The following is a 19,805-nucleotide window of genomic DNA, read 5'->3' on the forward strand; positions in this document are numbered from 1 at the left end:
AAGCACTGAAATACAGCACTGTCTGTCCATTCTGCTGTCTGCTGTGACTTATCAGCAGTTCCTGCACTGTCAAACTTGCTGCATTTTTAGATGTTTAGGTCACGCTTTTAAAAACACAGTGCGTTTGTGTGTGCAAGAACTGCAGGTAAGTAGCATGGTGCAAAAGCAGAATGGATTTCAAGGCAACTGTATTTTTAAAATGCTGAATGCACCTTTTTTCTGCAGGAAACAAAGGCATGGCAGCCCATTCAAATCAATGGGCTGCTGTACCTGCACAAATGAGGACCGCCAAAACATACATGTGAACCAGCCAGGACCAAAATAAGCTGGAGGGGGGCCCAAAAAAAATGTTTGCCCAGGGCCCAAACCATATTAAAGACGGCCCTGATTTTGGGGTGTAATTTTTGATATGTACATGCTATGTGTTAGAAATATCTAATAAATTGACAACTTTGTGTATCAATTTTCAGTGATTGGCACAGGGGCTTGTAGACTCTAACTTTCACAAAGACCAAATAATATACACAGAGTTTGGTGATTTTAACCAAATACACTTAGCTGTATACATTTTGGCCAACATTTATGAAGAAAAAATTACTAAATTTGCTAATTTTTATAACAGGAACAGAGAAAAAATAGGATTTTTTGTACTCACCGTAAAATCCTTTTCTCTATCGTCCATGGACGGACACAGCCTTCAAAGTCTTGACATATGGGTTATGTTCCTGTTCATAAGAGAGGACTAGGCAGAACATGTTAGATATTTAAATACATGTTACTTTAACAGAGTTGAACAGCCCTGCCCAGGGGGCGGTCCCTCTGGACATAACCCTCCTCCCTGCAGCATGCAGCCTCAGGTCGTAACAAGCAGTACAAACCTAAAAAGGAGGGGTGGGTGCTGTGTCCGTCCATGGAAAAGAGGAAAAGATTTTACGGTGAGTACAAAAAATCCTATTTTCTCTCATCGTCCATGGACGGACACAGCCTTCAAAGTCTTGACATATTGGGCGTCCCCAAGCAGTGTCAAAAAACGAGGGGTGGGAACAGTATCAGTAAAAACAGTTTAACTTTACCCCAAAACAAGCAGAGCTCCTCAACAGAGGAGTTGCAACTTTAAACAGTCGCCTGCAAAACCTTGTGGCCGAAGGGAGCATCTGAAGATGCACTCACATCAACCTTGTAAAATTTGGAAAAGGTGTGAACGGACGACCAAGTCGCCGCCTTGCACACCTGTGAGACAGACGCTTGATGTTGAAAAAGCCCAGGAAGCACCAATTGCCCTGGTTGAATGTGCCGTGACCGGAAAGGGGGGCGCCCGCCCCTTAAGAGCCGACGAGACCGTCAGGCCCTTTTGTGGTCCAGAGATTATATATATATATATATATATATATATATATATACATATATACACACACACACACACACACACACACACACACACACATATATATATATATATAGCCGTAGCAGACAGGTACACCCGCAAAGCACGTACCACATCTAAAGTATGCAGCGCAACCTCCTTAGGATGCGCCGGTTGAGGACACAAGGATGGAAGTACAATGTCCTCGTTAAGGTGAAAGGCCTAAACCACCTTCGGAAGAAAGGAAGGTTGCGGGCGCAACACCTCCTTATCCTTATGGAGGACCAAGTATGGCGACTTGCAAGATAAGGCCGCCAATTCAGAAACACGTCTGACAGACGTAATGGCCACTAAAAAGGCCACCTTCTGAGATAGTGCCAAGAAAGGAATCTCTCTGATGTTTTCAAAGGTAGGTTCCTGAAGAATCGAGGAGCACCAGATTCAGATCCCATGGAGGAAAAGGTGGTTTAAGAGGGGGAAGTATATGACGCACCCCCTGCACAAAGGTACCCACCAGAGAATGGGCCGCCAAAGGCCGCTGAAAGAATACAGCCAAAGCTGAAATCTGTCCCTTAATGGTGCTTAAGGCAAGTTTCTGAACTACTCCACGCTGTAAAAACAGCAGGACCCTGGAAACCGAATACGTCCGTGGACGCCACCCCATCTCCTCGCACAAAGAGATGTAGGCCTTCCAGGTGCGATGGTAGATCTTCCTGGAAGAAGACTTCAGTGCCCTCAGCATGGTTGAGATGACCTTGGTCCCTCAGTACCTGGCTTTCAATAGCCATGCCATTAAAGCCAGGTGACTGTAAAGTAGGATGAAGTATGGGACCCTGAGACAGAAGGTCCTCCCACATTGGCAGCCGCCAGGGTGCATCTGCCACCAGGCGCACGAGATCGGCGTACCAAGGACGCCAGGGCCAATCTGGAGCTATTAGAATCATCGGGATCCCTTCGGCCTCCACTCTGCGGAGCAGCCGAGGAAGCAACTTCAATGGGGGTAAGGCATAAATTAGCCGATACTGACCCTACGGGGCCACTAACGTGTCTGACACGTCTGCCCAGGGATCTCTGGACCTGGCCATGAACCTTGACACTTTGCAGATGAGGCTAGAGGCCAGGAGATCCACGTCCGGTGTGCCACACCTCCTGCAAAGAAGTTGAAACACCTCCAGATGCAATGACCATTCCCCCTGGTCCAGCATCTGACGACTCAGGTACTCCGCCTGCCAGTTTTCTACGTCCGGAATGTAGACGGCCGATAGAGCCGGCACGCTTGTTTCCGTCCAACGCAGGATGTGAGCAACCTCGGACGCTGCAGCCAAGCTCCATGTTCCCCCCTGATGGTTGACATAAGCCACCGCCATGGCATTGTCCGACTGAATCCTGATTGGGCGACCTTGAAACCTCCTCAACCATAAGGAGAGGCATAGCCTGATCGCCCGAAGTTCCAGGACATTGATCGACAGACAGGATTCCTGTAAAGTCCAGCAACCCTGAGCTGACTGGACCCCTAGACCCCCCCAACCTGTGAGGCTGGCGTCCGTCGTAATCACCGTCCACTGGAAGGGAAGGAACGACTTCCCGGACCGAAGAGCCAGGGATCTCAGCCACCAATTCAGAGAGACTCTGACTAGGTGGCTTACCTGAATCTGGCGATCCAGAGACAATGGACAGGATCTCCTTCTGCAATACTCGAGTGTGGAACTGGGCATACAATACTGTATGCCCCCTCTCTCTCCTGCACCACCACTAAAATACAATACATAGATTCATGCATTGCATGAATCTATGTATTGTTGCTGCCGCCCACTATTCAGATGGCCGGCCCCCTGGTGAGCGCCGGCCATCTGAATAATGGCAGCTGGTTGGCTTTGGAAGTGCCTATCAGGCTGTAATCGGCTTCCACAGGGGGTGCGTTCCCTGGATAACACTGACAGGCGTCTCAGCCAATCGGGTACACCGCTTCTGGTTACCGGTAACCTAATTGGCTGAAGCATCATCGAGGGTGGGAGAAGACATCGAGGGATGGTGGAAGCAGGATTGCTGACCCCAGAAAGGTAAGTGCCGGACGTGGAGGGGGCATTTTACAGGGCACAGTGGCAGCATTTTACCGGGCACAGTGGCAAAAAGTGATGGCATGGCACAGCGGCTGCATTTGATGGCACGGTGGCTGCATTTGATGGGCACAGTGGCTGCATTTGATGGCACAGTGGCTGCATTTGATGGCACAGTGGCGACAATTGATGGCACAGTGGCTGTGTTTGGCATGGCACAGTGGTGACAATTGATGGGCACAGTGAGGCTGCAATTGTTTTTTTTTCATTTGTTTGCGTCCCCGCAAGAATTTTGAGCACCAGCCGCCACTGCTACCATCAGACCCAAGACTTGCATGCAAAAACGGAGAGACAACCATTTGCGGGATGCCAACAGCTTCACCGCAGACTGAAGAGTCTGCAATTTTTCTAGTGGAAGAAAGACTCAGGACCGACTTCTGGATGTATAACACCCACCCGAATTCTCAGGGGGTCAGGCTGGCAATAGTCACATCCACCTCTAATTCTGAGCCAGAAGCTGCTCTCAGAAGATCGTCTAAGTAGCCCACGACAGCATTGCCTCGCTGTCTTGGCAACGCTAGAATCGGTGTGAGCACCTTGGTGAAAACTCTTGGTGCTGACGCTAGACCAAAGAGAAGAGCCACAAACTGATATTGGTCTTCTCCTATTGCAAAGCGCAGAAACCTCTGGTGTCCTGCGCAAATTGGGACATGCAAGTATGCATCCTTGATGTCCAAGGACGCCAGAAAATCCCCCGGATGGAGCGCAGCCACCACCGAGCGAATGGATTCCATGCGGAACTTCCGTACTTTCACAAAAGCAATTAGGGCTTTGAGGTCCAAGATTGGACAGACCCCGTCCTTCTTTGGGACCACAAACAGATTCAAATAAAATCCCTGAAACATCTCGCCCTGTGGAACAGGTAAAATTACCCCGCAACTCAGTAAGTCTTGCACTTCCCCCAATAGGGCAGACCGACGAGCCAGAAGGAGAGGGAAATAATCTGTTCGGCGGACAGGAAAGAAACTCTATCTTGTACCCCGAAGAGACCACCTCGCAGACCCACTGTTTGGAGAGCAGGGAGGTTCACCGAGCTGTGAACCTGCGAAGCCGTCCTCCCACCCATGAGTCGGGCGGGGACAAAACTTAATGCGGCGGTTGGTTTGGATGCCGGTTTGCTCGGCTTACGCACCCAGGGACGTTTCTGTCCCCCAGCTGAGCCTTCATCAGCCTGGGAGGGTCTAGCCGCGGGCCCTGACTGATTAAAATACTGCTTCTGCGTGGGAAAAGAAGGACCCGGCTTTCGGCGCGGTTCCTTCACCTTGGTGGACTGAGGAAGGAGAGTGCTCTTACCTCCAGTGGCATCCTTAATAATGTCGTCCAGCGAGGTACCAAAAAGTCTCCCACCTTTGAAGGGTAAATCTGCCAGGGCTTTTTTGGATGCTTGGTCAGCAGACCAACATTTCAGCCAAATCAGGCGGCGCAAAACTACCGCAGAAACAGAGGCTCTGGCAGGGGCGGACTGACAACTCATGGGGCCCCCGGGCATCAGGAGATTATGGGGCCCCCAGGCTTAGAGATGGCCGCCATCTTTTTTTGATGCAACATGAATGTGGGCAAACCCATGCGGAGAGGCACCAAGCTCCGTGACATGCCGAATGGCTTAGAGTTGGTGACCCACTAAATTCACCAGAAGCCTCTCATGGGCAAACAATTGCAGCCTCACTGTGCCCCATCAAATGCAGCCACTGTGCCCCATCAAATGCAGCCAACTGTGCCCCATCAAATGCAGCCAACTGTGCCCCATCAAATGCAGCCAACTGTGCCCCATCAAATGCAGCCAACTGTGCCCCATCAAATGCAGCCACTGTGCCCCATCAAATGCAGCTACTGTGCCCCATCAAATGCAGCCAACTGTGCCCCATCAAATGCAGCCAACTATGCCATCAAATGCAGCCAACTGTGTCCCATCAAATGCAGCCACTGTGACCCTCAGCACCCCCCCCACATGGGGCACAGTTGGCTGCATTTGATGGGGCACAGATGCAGCCACCGTGCCATTAAATGCAGCCACTGTGACCCTCAGCACCCCCCCCCTGTTGTCTGACCGACACTTGCCCCATCTTGGTGGCAGGTCAGGCAGTGAGTGACGGCAGTGAGATGTGGGACGGGCAGCGGCGAGCTGCTTACTCCCTGCATCTCTTCTTTTCTCCTGCTAGGCGTCCAATAGGAGTGCCTGTCCTTTCAGCCAATCACATGATGGGTATCAGACCCGCACTTCCTGATTGGCGGAGTGCCGGTTCATTGTTAGAAAAGCAAACATTAATTTGCTTTTCTAAACCCACCTGGATGGGCTCTGAGTGCTCTGCGCTCCAAGCCCACCCTAATGTGAAGCCTATTAGAGCCTATGGCTCTAATCAGGTGCTTCAAACCCCCCCCCCCCGCAAAGTAGGCACCCAGTGTCCTAAAAGGGGATGGACACCTGAATTGGGGGTGGCCATGGATAGATTCATGCAATGCATGAATCTATACATTCTTCATAGAGGGGGTGGTGCCCTTAATGGATGGACCGCCCCCTGGTATACACACGTACATGCACTGTATACATACACAGTATATATATATATATATATATACACATACACAATATATATATATATATATATATATATATATATATATATATATATATATATATATATATATATATATATATATATATATATATATATATATATATATAGTGAGAAGTGCCATGCTTCTGTGCTGAACTTCTCCAATCTCTGCTACATCTCCCTACTCATCACCTGCCCACCAATACACAGGCACAGCCTCCTCCTCTCCTGTATTACCACATGCTATGTCTGTGAGCTGCTGGGGCACTACAAGTACCAGCATGGCAGAAGGGGCAGGAGCAGTGTGTTCTATCAGGATGATTTTTGGAAAAAAAGTGCTGGTGTGTGTATATATAGATAAATATATATGTATCTATATATACACACACCAGCACTTTTTTTCCAAAAATCATCCTGATAAAACACACTTCTCCTGCCCCTTCTGCCATGCTGGTACTTGTAGTGCCCCAGCAGCTCACAGACATAGCATGTGGTAATACAGGAGAGGAGGCTGTGCCTGTGTATTGGTGGGCAGGTAATGAGTAGGGAGATGTAGCAGAGATTGGAGAAGTTCAGCCCAGAAGCATGGCACTTCTCACACACAGATAAACGATCTAACAGCAAGAGGAGCCCTGCCGCTACACAGCCTCCCCCCTCCCCCTCCCCCTCCTCACCAGGATAGGTAAGCACTGAGTGATACAATTCTTCCAGCTTACCTTTTATGAGGCAGCAATCCACCCCACACTGCAGGCTGTCCCCTCCTCCCTCTCATCTCTCCAGCAGTCTGTATCTTCTCCTGCTCGTATGTCAAAAAACCGCGCTGGAGTAGGGGGCGTGTACACTGTGCTCCCATTGGCTGAGAAGGCAGTGGAGAGGCGGGGCAGCTACAATATCGAGATTTGTACATCAAAATTATGTCGGTAGTGGCCAATTCAGTGATGGATGTCAGAAAACACTGATTCCAACAAACTATCCCTGCTTTTACCAAGGCTGCCAACCCTGATGGGGCCCCCTAGTGGCCAGGGGCCCTCGGTCCGTGCCCGACTGACCGAATGGTCAGTCCACCCCTGGGCTCTGGATATTAAGGGGGCTGCATCCAGGGTAGCATCACAGACATATACAAGGCCCTGGACCAACTGGTCGGCCAGTCTAACATATTCAGGGGGGAGCTGATGCTCCTCCACAGTCTGGTGCAAAACCTTTGCCCATTCAGCGAGTGTCTGAGACACCAAGGTTGCAGCCAAAATAGGCCGCAATGTAGACCCTAGCATGGTAAACATGGAGCGGGTCACTGCCTCGGACCTCCTATCAGTATGGTCCTTGAAAGCAGAGTTGTTACCTTGTTTAACCGAGCAACCGGGGGGTCAACCACCGGAGGAGAAGCCCATTTGTTCAAAGGTCCCTCTCACCAGGGAGGTCCTGGTTCACATCCTCTGACATACCAACACCGGGGTCCTAAGCCGCAGCCAGGCCCGAATCTGAGTCAGAGCATTCCCCAAAAGTTGGTGGGGGGAGGGGATGCTTTTTACCCCCTTACGCATGCATGCCACTTCCACCCTGGCAACAAATGATTCCAGGACTGCCGACAGTGTATCCATGAGAACCGCAGGTGCAGGGGCACAGTTTGTAGGGGAAGGAAGGTCAGATACTGACTCCATTATCACCCACTGACAGCTCTCAGGGACTAAGTGAAAAACACTTAAGTCCACTCTCCTTGCTGCACCGACCGGGGGGGGGGGGGGGGGGGTTATCCAGGGGACTCACCATCCAAAGGGAGACCGCTCAGCACAGCTGCCCGCCTTACTTGTATACACAGCGTTTGTGTGAAGAAAAAACTGAGGTAAAAACTGCGAGGCAAAATCTGTGTGGTAAAATCTGTGTGCTGTGCTCAGTTCGGAAAGCCAGTGCTAGAGACTTCCCAGGAGACAGACCCCCCCTCACAGAAAGCGGACCCTGGCGCCCCACAGGGACCCGGAGCTCCCCCACAGGTACACCCCGGTCGCAGTGGGCCCTAAGGGCAGGAGGGAAAAGGGCGACAGAGAGCAGGGAAAGGGAGGACAGGAGAACCCCTTAATCCTGGGAATGCCCAGCTGTTCCATCCTGCCGAGGCATACCCGTCCTTGCGAGGACATGCTGGCGCGTCCCTGACAGACCCACAACCGATGGTACTGGCCACCCCAGGAGTTATGGGGTTTGTCATGGCAGACCCAGCGCTTAGCCAAGGTGTGCTCATGCTCGATGGCCAGACTAGGAAGACTACAAGGATCTATATATCCAGCCTGTCGCCCAGCCGGCAGTTGATGGAAGAATCTTAAAACAAAATAAAACATTTCTTCAGGGCGCTGGGCCCAAAGAGAGCCACGTCCTTCTCCTCTGCTAGGCAGAAAAAAAACTGAGGCTGCATGCTGCAGGGAGGAGGGCTATGTTCAGAGGGACCACCCCCTGGGCGGGGCTGTTCAACTCTGTTAAAGTAACATGTATTTAAATATCTAACATGTTCTGCCTAGTCCTCTCCTATGAACAGGAACATAACCCATATGTCAAGACTTGCGAAGGCTGTGTCCATCCATGGACAAAAAGAGAAAGGTGTTTAATGTCTTAGGCCCTTTTCACACGGGGCGGACTCTGTCAAGTGGTTCCGCTTGCTCAGCAGGGGGATCTTTCCACTGATCCCCACTGAGCAGGCAGATGACAGGTCCGTGTCAGCTCTGCATTTGTTTCCACTCTGGAGGCAGCTCAACGCCAACCAATCCACAGGCACAGCTCTACCCCCAATTCCAGCCTCTTCTTTCTCCCTCTTCCTCCTCTCCTGGCAGCCGGTATTTACTGGCAGATGTTAGCAATCCAGTAATGTCCCAGAAACTGGAGCAAAATTCCAATATTGCCAGTGTCTTGAATCAATTGTTGGCCTCTTAAGTAGAAAATATATTAAAAATTGAATAGTAGTACCATCATCCAAAACTAGATTAGATAGAAATAGGGCTTAGGGTACCCCAAAATCCAGGAGGCCTCAAAAGAGAGAGAGCGGGCAAGTGGACTATTCCAGTACAAGGTAAATAGATAATTTCAAAACGAAAATATATAAAAAAAATGAAAATTTATTAACATAGTATCAAAACATATAAAAACATTAAACATCACAAACAAATAAAACAGTACAGATATCGTGACAGCCATACGTGTCACCGAAACTAAGTCCCATGGGGGGATCCCGGTGAAAGTAGAGGTCATGATACACAAAGTCTCAAAGACTAGTTTATATTAGGTTATAATATAGGTTATATTATGTATTTTTTTTATATTATGTGATTTACCAATCATGTTTATTATACTTATTGAGTTAGTATCATATTACCTTGCATTATGCTCATCTGTACTAATAAATATTGTATTTACCAATATTGATTCATTAATTCTATCTCAGTGATATGTTTCACATAAAGTCCCACTACCCCCCCCCCCCCCATTTCCCATTCCTTTACATGTATCCCTAAATAGGTAAGCATTGAGGATCGAGTGAGTGAAGCAAATGCCAATAATGTTGGATTTAAAGCAGTTTATTTTGTACAAAGAGAGTTGTACAAAGTGTGTGAGAAGGTTGTAGAGTGCTGTTATGGACTGGAGGGGATTGGTCATGAATACAATGATATAGTCATTGTATAATCCTAATTTATGGATAGTGTCCCCAACTTGTAAGGGCTCCCTTTACACATTAGTGGACCGTATGTCCGCTTTTTCATCCATCTGTGTACGGATGAAAAAGGGACATACATCAGTCCCTATGAGATTGCGGGTGTCAGCGGATGAACATCCGCTGACACCTGATCTCACCCGGCTCCGCAATCCTCCGATTCTGCAGACGGAGGAAAATCCTATTTTTCCATCCGTCTGTGGATCGGAACGGGTGAACACATAGGGGAGAGCGGAGAAAAGACAGTGCGGTCCCTGCACAGTGTGACTGCCCTGTCATCCGACGGCTAAGCAAGCGGAGGTTCACAGGGTGGATCATCACTGACCCGCCCCGTGTGAAAGAGCCCCAAACCTGAAATCAGTAGATGCCGTTATATAGCTGCCGCTAGGGGTTCCATCACAAGAGAAAATATTAGCAGGGAAAGGGGACACTCCTGTCTTGTACCATCTCTAATTGTGAACGGGTCGGAAGTCATACCAGAGGTTCAGATTTTGACCGAAGGATAGGAGTATAGGGTGACCACTGCGGAGTAGATGTTGCCTGTGAACTCTGTCAAACGCCTTCTCTGCCGCAGAGAAAGGAACAGGCATTTTGTGGAATTCAGGCCACTGTATGAGGTCTATAAACCTCCTGGTGCCATCTGATGCCTGCCATCTTGGAATGAAGCCAACTTAGTCTGCGTGTATTAGTGTGGGGATGTACAGTGAGATGTGTGTAGCAAGTATTTTTGCGTATATTTTAAGGTCCAAATTTAGGAGGGAAATGGGTCAGTAATTGGCTGGTTCGTCATGGGGTTTACCAGGTGATGGTGACAATGATGGCCTCTAAGGACTCCTTTGGGATGTCTCCTGTCTGTATAACATAGTTGAATGGTTTACATATGTGTGGCGTTAGGATATCTGCAAATGTCTTCAAGCATTTGTTGCAGTAGCCATCTGGACCAGGGACCTTGTGTAAAGGGAGTGAGTGAATTGCCTTTAAAATCTCCATCTCATAAAATGGGGTGTTAAGCTTTTCTAGTTGATGAGGGTAGGTAGTTGTAGCTGGTCAAGGAATTGTGAAATTTGGGTAGGGTCAGGTTTGGGGGGGTCGCTGGGGCGGCATTCAAGTTATACAGGGAGGCATAAAATTCTTTGCAGCAATTGGTAATGTCTGTGGGGGTTGCTGACCCATAGTCCTGGCTGTATGCATGTATGGAATTTTGGAGGCAGCAGCTTTGCGTTTCACTGGTTTGGCTAGGAGGGCCCCTGATCTATACCGTATGCGTACCAATTTACACATAGGCATTTGTTGTCATAATAAAAAGGAAGTATATAGGAAAGTGCAGAGTTCTTTAAGTGTGCGACTGGGGCGGCGCGTGTTGGGACGTTCCAAAAAGTCCTGCAAGCAGCATCTTTGGGGCGGTTTAGATGCGCTGTATTTAGTGCTCCCAAAATGCCCTGCCCATTGGAATGAATGGGCAGCACTTCCAACGCACCTGAAAGGCGCCTCGGAAGTGTCACAACACCGGAGTATTTAACCCCTTCTTTGGGGTTAAAAGTACCTCGCTAGTGGCCGAAAAGCGCAGCTAAAATGAGCGGCCCCAGTCTGACCACGCTATTAAAAAAGTAGATGTAAACCTTAACATATACCCAGTGAAGTGAAGAGCCTCAGATGATACACAGGGATGAAACAAATCTCCCTACATAAGTTTTACATTTATATCTGCTGTCTTCAGTTTTATATACTGTTTAGAAGTGCACATCATGTTAGAATTTTCATTTCCTCATTCTGCGCTGTGAGAGAAGTCTTGGATTACACTGGGAGACAGCTGATTGGAGGAAAGCCCCCCCCCCTCCAGATAGACAGACATTTTCAGAGCTGTCCTGTGAATAAAGAAGCTTTCTGCTAATGTATTTATAGCTCCTTCCCTGGCACAAATTTCAGGCTGCTTTTATCTCCTGTGTCGGGGAACTTGTCAGAAGTTATCATGCTGATAACAGAAGAACGGCGCCGGAGAAAGACACATGACTTAGTGCTTTGAAGAGAGATAAGAAAACACTGCAGCTATATGTGCACAGCTCAAATTTCATGAATCAGGTTTACATTCACATTAAAGGGGTTGTAAACCTATGTGTTTTTTCACCTTAATGCATCTTATGCATTAAGGTGAAAAAACACCTTGCAGTGTCCGGCTCCCCAGCCCTCCTGTTTTACTTACCTGAGCCCGGAATTTCAGTGGGCGCGATCCCGCGTCGCTCTCTTCACGGATTCTCGGCTCTTCATTGGATATATTAATAGCAGCAAAGCCATTGGCTCCCGCTGCTGTGAATCAAATCCAATGATGTGCGCGCTGGCCCCCCCCCCCGAGTCATACACTCGGCGTCCATGGATGCCGAGTGTATGACACAGGAGCATGCCCGCAAGGTAACCCCCTCAGGAGAGAGCTTCCCAGAGGGGGTTATCTAATGCAGGGAGGAGCCGTGAGAGCCGCCGTGGGACCCCAGAACAGGTGGATCGGGGCCACTGTGCAAAACTAACTGCACAGTGGAGGTAAGTATGATATATTTGTTATTTAATAAAAAAAAAAAAGGGGGGAAGCTTTAGTATCACTTTAAGCCTATCTAGGCTTGTGAGAAAGATTGCAAGGCACGTGTTGTGTAACAGGAAGAGATCAATCCTGGAGCAAGATTTTTGTGCAGCTGAATCTCAGCTCCAAAAATGCACCAAAGTAGCCAATTTACCAAATTTTGGCACAGAGCCCGGTGCATTTGGTGTTGCGATTTTGCCGCTCAACAATAGCGGTGAAAAAAACAAACTAGCATCGCAACATAATGGCACAAAAGATAATGGCATCGCAAACGCGTCCTGTGTTTTGCCGTGATTTTAGCACGCTCAAGTGCGAATGGAGCCATGTAGCCTAAGGTGCGGTTTTGTTGCGCCTGCCAGTAGAAAGGCATTTAAGAGAGCTCAGTGTACACGAGGCCATAGTGTGAAGGGGCCCTTCGAATTTTTAGAAGTTGTTTAGCCTTGTACAAATAGAAGCAAGAAAATAAAAATAGAAGAAGACGCGCCCTATAAACACACAGCGAGGCTTCTCCTCAGTGCAGTTTGCTATGTTGGCAGCAGGGGGCAGCAGAGCGCTTTCCCAGTAGTAGCAGTAGAAGTGTATTGAGCGGTGTGCTGTGAGCACTGCAGACACAGAGGATGTTTCCTCAGCTGCAGTAACACCTCCTCCTCCTCTCCGTCCTCCTGTTCTCAGAGCTCACTCACCTCTTGTAGAGGAAGAGAGGTGGACACCCGGAGGAAGAGAGAAGGACGCCCTGACAGAGAGAAGGACGCCCTGACAGAGAGAGGGACACCCGGAGTAAGTGAGGACAAGGCTGACAGGAGTCGTTCCATGGAGGTGTGTGCGGGAGTGTACCTGGCTCTGAGTGACCATGAACAGAAGACGTACTCCGAGCTCTTCTCCTTATGCCAAGTGGAGGGCTCACCCCGGCTGGCAGCGGGCAGCACTAAAGTGGGCGAGCTGTTCAGAGCGTCGCAGCTGCCTGCAGAAACTTTACACCAGGTGGGTGGTGTGATGATGGACAGGTGAGGGGCGGGGTGAGATGGGAAGGGCGGGGCTTGTCCTCCTTCATATACTCCCTGTGTACACACTATCTCCCAGGACAGGTTGGGCCTCATTTACTAGTCAGCTGAGCTGCTGCACATGTTTCCACTGCTGACTGAGGAAAAGTCCCTGGGGCCATTCTGCTTACTCTGCTAAAACAGTAATGTGAATGGACCCATAAAAGACAATTGCGCTTAACTACTTAAGGACCGCAAGGATTTACCCTCTTAATGACCGGGCCATTTTTTTTGCGCTATGTCACTGCGTCGCTTTAACTGACAATTGCGTGTGATGCTGTACCCAAATAAAATGGATGTCCTTCTTTTTCCCAAAAATAGAGCTTTCTTTTGGTGTATTTGATCACCTCTGCGGTTTTTATTTTTTGCACTATAAACAAAAAAAGAGCGCCAATTTTGAATAATCAACTAATATTTTTAACTTTTTGTTAGAATACATTTCCCCTCAAAAAAAATAAATAAAAAAAAATCTTAATCAGTTTAAGTTTATATATTCTTCTACATGTTCTTGGTAAAAAAAAAAAAATCGCAATAAGTGTATATTGATTGGTTTGCACGAAATGTATAGCGTCTACAAAATAGGGAATAGATTAAAGCAGAGCTCTACCCAAAAATGGAGCTTCCGCTTTTCCGGTTCCTCTAAAACAGGTATTTGCACCCACTTCCGGGAATACAGGACAGCGGCAGACACGCCTCTACCCGCAGCCCCCGCTGTCTTCTGGGAAACGCACTGTTCCCAGGAGAGAGCGGGGACCAGTGATGGCGCGCTACTGGACAGATCGGACACCTAACTGACATTTTTGACACTTTTTTGGGAATAATAATTATTACAGCGATCGGTGCTAAAAATATGCACAGACTAATAACACTGGAAGGAAAGGAGTTAACATCAGGGGCGATCTAGGGGTTACATGTGTTCCCTCACTGTGTATTCTACTGCGCAAACACACAGATCCACATTCCTGCATAGCAGAAAGACAAGATCTGTGTGATCCCCCCTGTCAGAATGGAGATTTGTCACTGCGGGGAACGATCGTGGGTGGCCAGCGGACATCGAGTCTGCCCCACCCACAAATTGGCGCGTAGGAGCTGACGTACAATGATGGCAATTCGTGTCTGGTCCTTAAGAGCTTAAAGAGGGGATTCAGTCCACCCAAAAAATAAATAAAAGTTAGAAGCTGCAAATCCTGTAAGTGCTGATTTTTAATAAAAGCACACTTACCTGTCCAGGGATCCCGCATTGTCCTCACCGGGGCCGGTTCTTTTGCAGTTTTCAGGTGCATGTACCAGCCTGTTTACTAAGGGAAGCTGGCTGTGACTCCTTGCGACTTCACTGCTGGAATCACCATGTCCCAGTAGGCTGTGGGCAAAAATGGGGGGGGGGGGGGAATTCTGCTTGGATCACCCAGGTGATCCAAGCAGAAGTAGGAGTGGGTACCCCCCCCCCAAAAAAAAGGTATCCCAAAGTTTCAGACAGGCAGGAATCCGTCAAATGGATCCGCCTGCTCAGCAGGGGATCTCTCTTCTGATCCCCCGCTATGCAGAGCGGACACAGACAGCTGGTTTTCCTCTATGGGGCGGTCAGATGTAAACGGATGCCCATCCATCTGTTTTTAGCAGACCAGATCGGATGCCAGCAGGTGTCAGCAGACACATGCCTATTGACATCCACCTCTCACTAGGGAGGAATGGAAAGCTCGATCGAAAAGCTGACAGGAGGACTTGATCATCAGCTCCTGTTCACATCGGAGCAACTTGTCATGCGCTTTGACAGGTCGCACCCTATTGTCGGCAATGGCACTGTTCAAATCAGTGCGACGCCAGCTTTGTGGTGCCGCATCGATTTGAAAAAGTAGTTGCTGCACTACTTTTGGTGATTTCGAGTATGACTTGCATAGAAGCTGCACAGATGTCTTCCAAGTCGCACCTAAAGTCACACTGATGTGGCTTTGAAATCATGGAACTTCATCTGAAATCACCCAATTTCATAGCCACATTTAATATGAATCAAGGGTTAAGTGTGAAACGGCAGGATTTTTCAAACAAAAACCTGTCACCACACAAATCCTGTCGGATAATCCGATCGTGTGTACGAGGCTTAAAGCGGGAGTTCACCCAAAAATCAACTTTCTGCAGTTAGATCCAGCATACTGCTGACATCTGCAGTATGCTGGTTTTTTTTATTTTATTTTGGTACTTATCGTTTTAGCAGTATTTCTTCTATGGCTCCGAGCGGGGGATTACTTCCTGGTATAGGCGTCCCCTTCAAAACAAGCAAGTTAATTGACAGCCTTCGATAGCGCGTCACGGCTTCCGAAGATACACGAGTGACGCTCTGCAATTTACGGCGCCTGCGCAGTCAGCTCTACATGGCAGGCGCCGTAAACAGCCAAGTGTCATCTCGGCTGTTTCCGGAAGCTGTGACGCGCTATCGAAGGCCGTCAATCAACTTGCTTGCCTTCGGAAACGCCCATTCCCCGAAGGATTCCCCGCTCGGAGCCATAGAAAAAATACCGCTATAACGATAAGTACCAAAAAAAAAAAAAGACCAGCATACTGCAGATGTCAGCAGTATGCTGGATCTAACTGCAGAAAGTTGATTTTTGGGTGAACTCCCGCTTTAAGACTTGATTCACATTGGTGTGGGTTAGAACTCGCACAATTTTAACCCGGCAAAAGTAGTACAGGAACTACTTTTGGGAATCGATTGTTTTCTGTGTGTCCCATTCTCGCATTCAATTATTTTCTGTGTGTCCCATTTATACATTCAATTGTTTTGTGCGTCCCCCATTCACAACATGCTCCGATAAAATTCAGATATGTTGCATTTTATCACAGCGCACCATACAGGATCACATGCCACCATGCAGCGCATGGCTCTGCTGTACAGTAACATGAATGAAGTTTACTTCAAAGAAAGTTAATGGAATACAAAGAGGATTGTATGATGAGCCCTAAAATATATATATATATTTATATTTATGATTAAAGCTGAGTTACGGCAAAAAAATAAAAAAATATTAAACGTAAGCAGCTACAACAAGTGTAGCTGCTGACTTTTAATAATTATTAGCATATCGTGAACGCGAGAATATGTTTGTGCGCAAAAATGCGAACGCATATGCGCACATACATACCATAAAAAAAAATAGATGTTTGAACAGGAGTTTCGTGTTCAAGAGTTCTAATGCCGCGTACACACGACCGTTTTTCCTGTCATGCAAAAAAACAACGTTTTTCTCGACGTGATTCCTCTCAAGCCTGCCTTGCATACACACGTTCATGAAAAAAAAAACGCTCGAGCAAAGCGCGGTGACGTCCAACGACACTATGAAGGGGAAGTTCCATTCAAATGGCGCCACCCTTGGGGCTGCTTTTTCTGATCCCTGTGTTAGTAAAAGTTTGGTGAGAGACGATTCACACTTTTCAGTTCGTTACAGCGTGACGAATGGGCTATCTCCATTACGAACGCTAGTTTTACCAGAACGAGCGCTCCCGTCTCATACTTGATTCTGAGAATGCGCATTTTTTTCCCCTTGGAAAAGCATACACACAAGAGGTTTTCACAACGAGAAAAAGAATGACGGGAAAAACGACAAGAAAAAATAGAGCAGGATCTAATTTTTTTGCGGGCAGTTTTCTCGTCGAGAAAACTGGTATGGAACATATGTACACGGCATAAGAGTTTCCAGGGCTGATGTTATTGCCAGTGGAATATCTTGTTCTGGATACAGTGTAATTACCATACATACACCAACCAATTAGAACTGAGTTGTTTGAGGTAAGCTCATTACAGTATGGTTTCTAATGAACTGCTATAGGTACTGGATGTTGCGCTTACTGGTTTTACCCTGCATTTTTTTTTTTTAATACGCAAGTTAGTGACACATTCACACCTGTGTGTTGCAGGAACGTGCACAAAATTTCCAGCAATGCATAAAAGCGTGTAGCCCTTTAGCAAATGTGTGATGGGGCAATTTATTCTTAGCATCCTCAAGCATCTTGCTTACGTGTGACAAAGTGCATGGTTGCAAGGGACCATGCAGTTTGGTGCAGCGCAATTTTTATGTGTTTCTCAAACGTAGGGCATATCAACCACGGGAATTAATTCCACGTCATTAATTGTGCTGGTGATCTGACAGTCATACTTCATACAAGGTCTTTTTGGCTGTTTATTGGTAACTATTTATCCTACTTGAAAAAAAAATGCTAATTTTAATAAATTATTGAATGCATTAGTGTTCTCAATGTACAGAATGAAACAGAGCACCAAAGGCCTCATAAAATACCATTAGCACTTAAAGCGGGGGTTCACCCTAAAAATGTTTTATTTTTTTTCTAACATGCCATCCAGCATACTAGCGCGAGCTTCAGTATGCCTTTATTTCATTTTTTGCGCCATACTCACTGTTTAATCCCGTAGTTAAGTTTCAGACTAGTAGGCGTTCCTATGCAGAGGGGAACATGATTGACGGCCGGCTATGGCGCGTCACGCTTCCCGGAAATAGCCGAAATAGGACTTGGGTCAGCTCCTAGTTTGTGCGCAGGCGCCGTAAAGCGCCGTGAAGAGCAGAGTCCTACTCGGGAAGCGTGATGCGCCATAGCTGGCCGTAAAATCATTGTCCCCTCTGCATAGGAACGCCCATTCCCTGCGGGGAGTCTGAAACTTAACTTCGGGATTAAACAGTGAGTACGGCGCAAAAAAAATAAAAAATAAAGGCATACTGTAGCTCACGCTAGTATGCTGGATTTCATGGTAGAAACTTGCTTTTTAGGGTGAACCACCGCTTTAAGCATTTGTTTTTATAGGTTATCCCTTAGTAGCAGTTCACATTGTAGAAGGGAAAAGGGGAAGCTTATGCTGAAACATTGACAAAACAATCTGAGTACTATAGATACAATTCACAGGATTATTTTCTTTAAAAAAATAATATTGCTTAGGTAAGGAATTTTTAATATTTCACATGATATGGGCATTTAACCGCTTTTTATTTATATATATAAAATTTATTTAACAGCTTTTTATATATTAAACTGACTTTTATTTATATGTATAATTACAACTATACCTATAGAGACTTACTTTATCTCAGTCACAAATGGGTCCTTTACCTGCATTCCTGTGAAGAGGGATTGCAACAACTCTCAGGTTATTACTGCTGTTCCCGATTCCTATTCCTATTCCTCAATTCTTTCTAGATTCACACTCTCTATTTTTCCTGGTGACTGTTATCAGAAAAAGAAAGAGAAAGAAAATCCCATATTTTGGCTGGTTACCAGAACAGGAATAGAGGGTAGATCTTCCAGTTCTGGTGATCCTGGTGACAAGTAGGGATTTTCCTCAATTTGAAGGGATTTCCCCTCACTTCCTGTTAAGGCTATGGGACACAGATGGCAAAAAAGCCGATATGAGATATGATGTGTCTTTTACTCTATCCAAAAAAATAAATAAAAAATTATAGCTGAACTCTGTGATAAGCAAATGCCGTTTAAATACACTATGGGGTTAATTTACTTAATCTGGGGAGTGCAAAATCTGGTGAAGATCTGCATAGAAACCAATCAGCTTCCAGCTGGTTTTTTTTTTCAAAGCGTAACCACTTAACTACTTGCCTACCGCCCGCCGTCATATGACGGCGGGACGATGAGGCTTTCGTTCTGGGTGGACGTCATATGACCCGATGCGCGTGCCTGTTGGCCGCGATGTCTGCCGGACACCCGCGATTGCCCTGTAACTGAGCAGGACCGTGGATCTGTGTGTGTCGATGGTCACTGCTGAAAAGTTCATCAGTGATCAGCAGAAAACACATGGTGCCATGGCCAGTGGTTTGTGAAAAGTCCCGATTCCATTTCATAGCATTACTCTACTTAAAACCCTGAGCAAATTTTACAAAGACCTACAGGTTAATTCAAACATTGATCTGTATGCCTGCCGCTTGTTGAGTACAGCTGGAATTTAAATCCTTTTGTGGCCTAATTTTAGAATTTAATCCTTTTCATGGTGCTTGTAGGAAATCAATTTTCTAATTTTTTTCCTTGCCTAATGCTTCTTGGGGGTAAACTATGCCAAACCTGGCCTGAGTCCACATGGCATACCTTAGTTACTGCTATTCTTAATAGATTATTCAAAGAGAAGCAATATTTGCTGCTGCTAGTGCACAATTTTGTCATCTGTATTGTGATGGGAACATATTTTCACTAGGCTCTCATTTATGTGCAACGTCCTGCATCTATCCTAGAAAATCCTGCTGCTTATAACAGTTTAATAACTTGCTGCCTAAGCCAATTCTGACACTTCTCATGTACATGTAAAAATAAAAATGTAAACTGGGAAATTACTTAGAATCCCCAAACATTATTTTTCTGAAAGACCCTGGAGAATAAAATGGTGGCAGGTGCAATTTTTTATGCTACACAATATTTGCACAGCGGTTTATCAAATGTAAATATTCAGGAAAAAGTTTCCATAG

At 46.9% G+C, this 19,805-nt stretch overlaps 1 protein-coding gene across 3 annotated transcripts in view; it reads left to right on the forward strand.

The window, feature by feature from the left end:
• The first annotated feature begins 12,844 nt into the window (after positions 1-12,844).
• The window catches only part of REPS2 (RALBP1 associated Eps domain containing 2), a 192,141-nt gene continuing 185,180 nt past the window's right edge, over positions 12,845-19,805 (forward strand). For 2 of the 3 annotated variants that reach the window (XM_040336878.1, XM_040336879.1), the window contains exon 1: positions 12,846-13,276. In XM_040336878.1, coding sequence (XP_040192812.1) covers positions 13,106-13,276 — 171 coding nt within the window. In that variant the 5' untranslated portion in view covers positions 12,846-13,105. Of the gene's footprint in view, positions 13,277-19,805 lie in introns of all 3 variants that reach the window. The other variant, XM_040336880.1, reaches the window with a different exon arrangement.

Source organism: Rana temporaria, chromosome 2 (genome assembly GCF_905171775.1).
Source record: "Rana temporaria chromosome 2, aRanTem1.1, whole genome shotgun sequence".
In the NCBI taxonomy this organism is placed as follows: domain Eukaryota; kingdom Metazoa; phylum Chordata; class Amphibia; order Anura; family Ranidae; genus Rana; species Rana temporaria.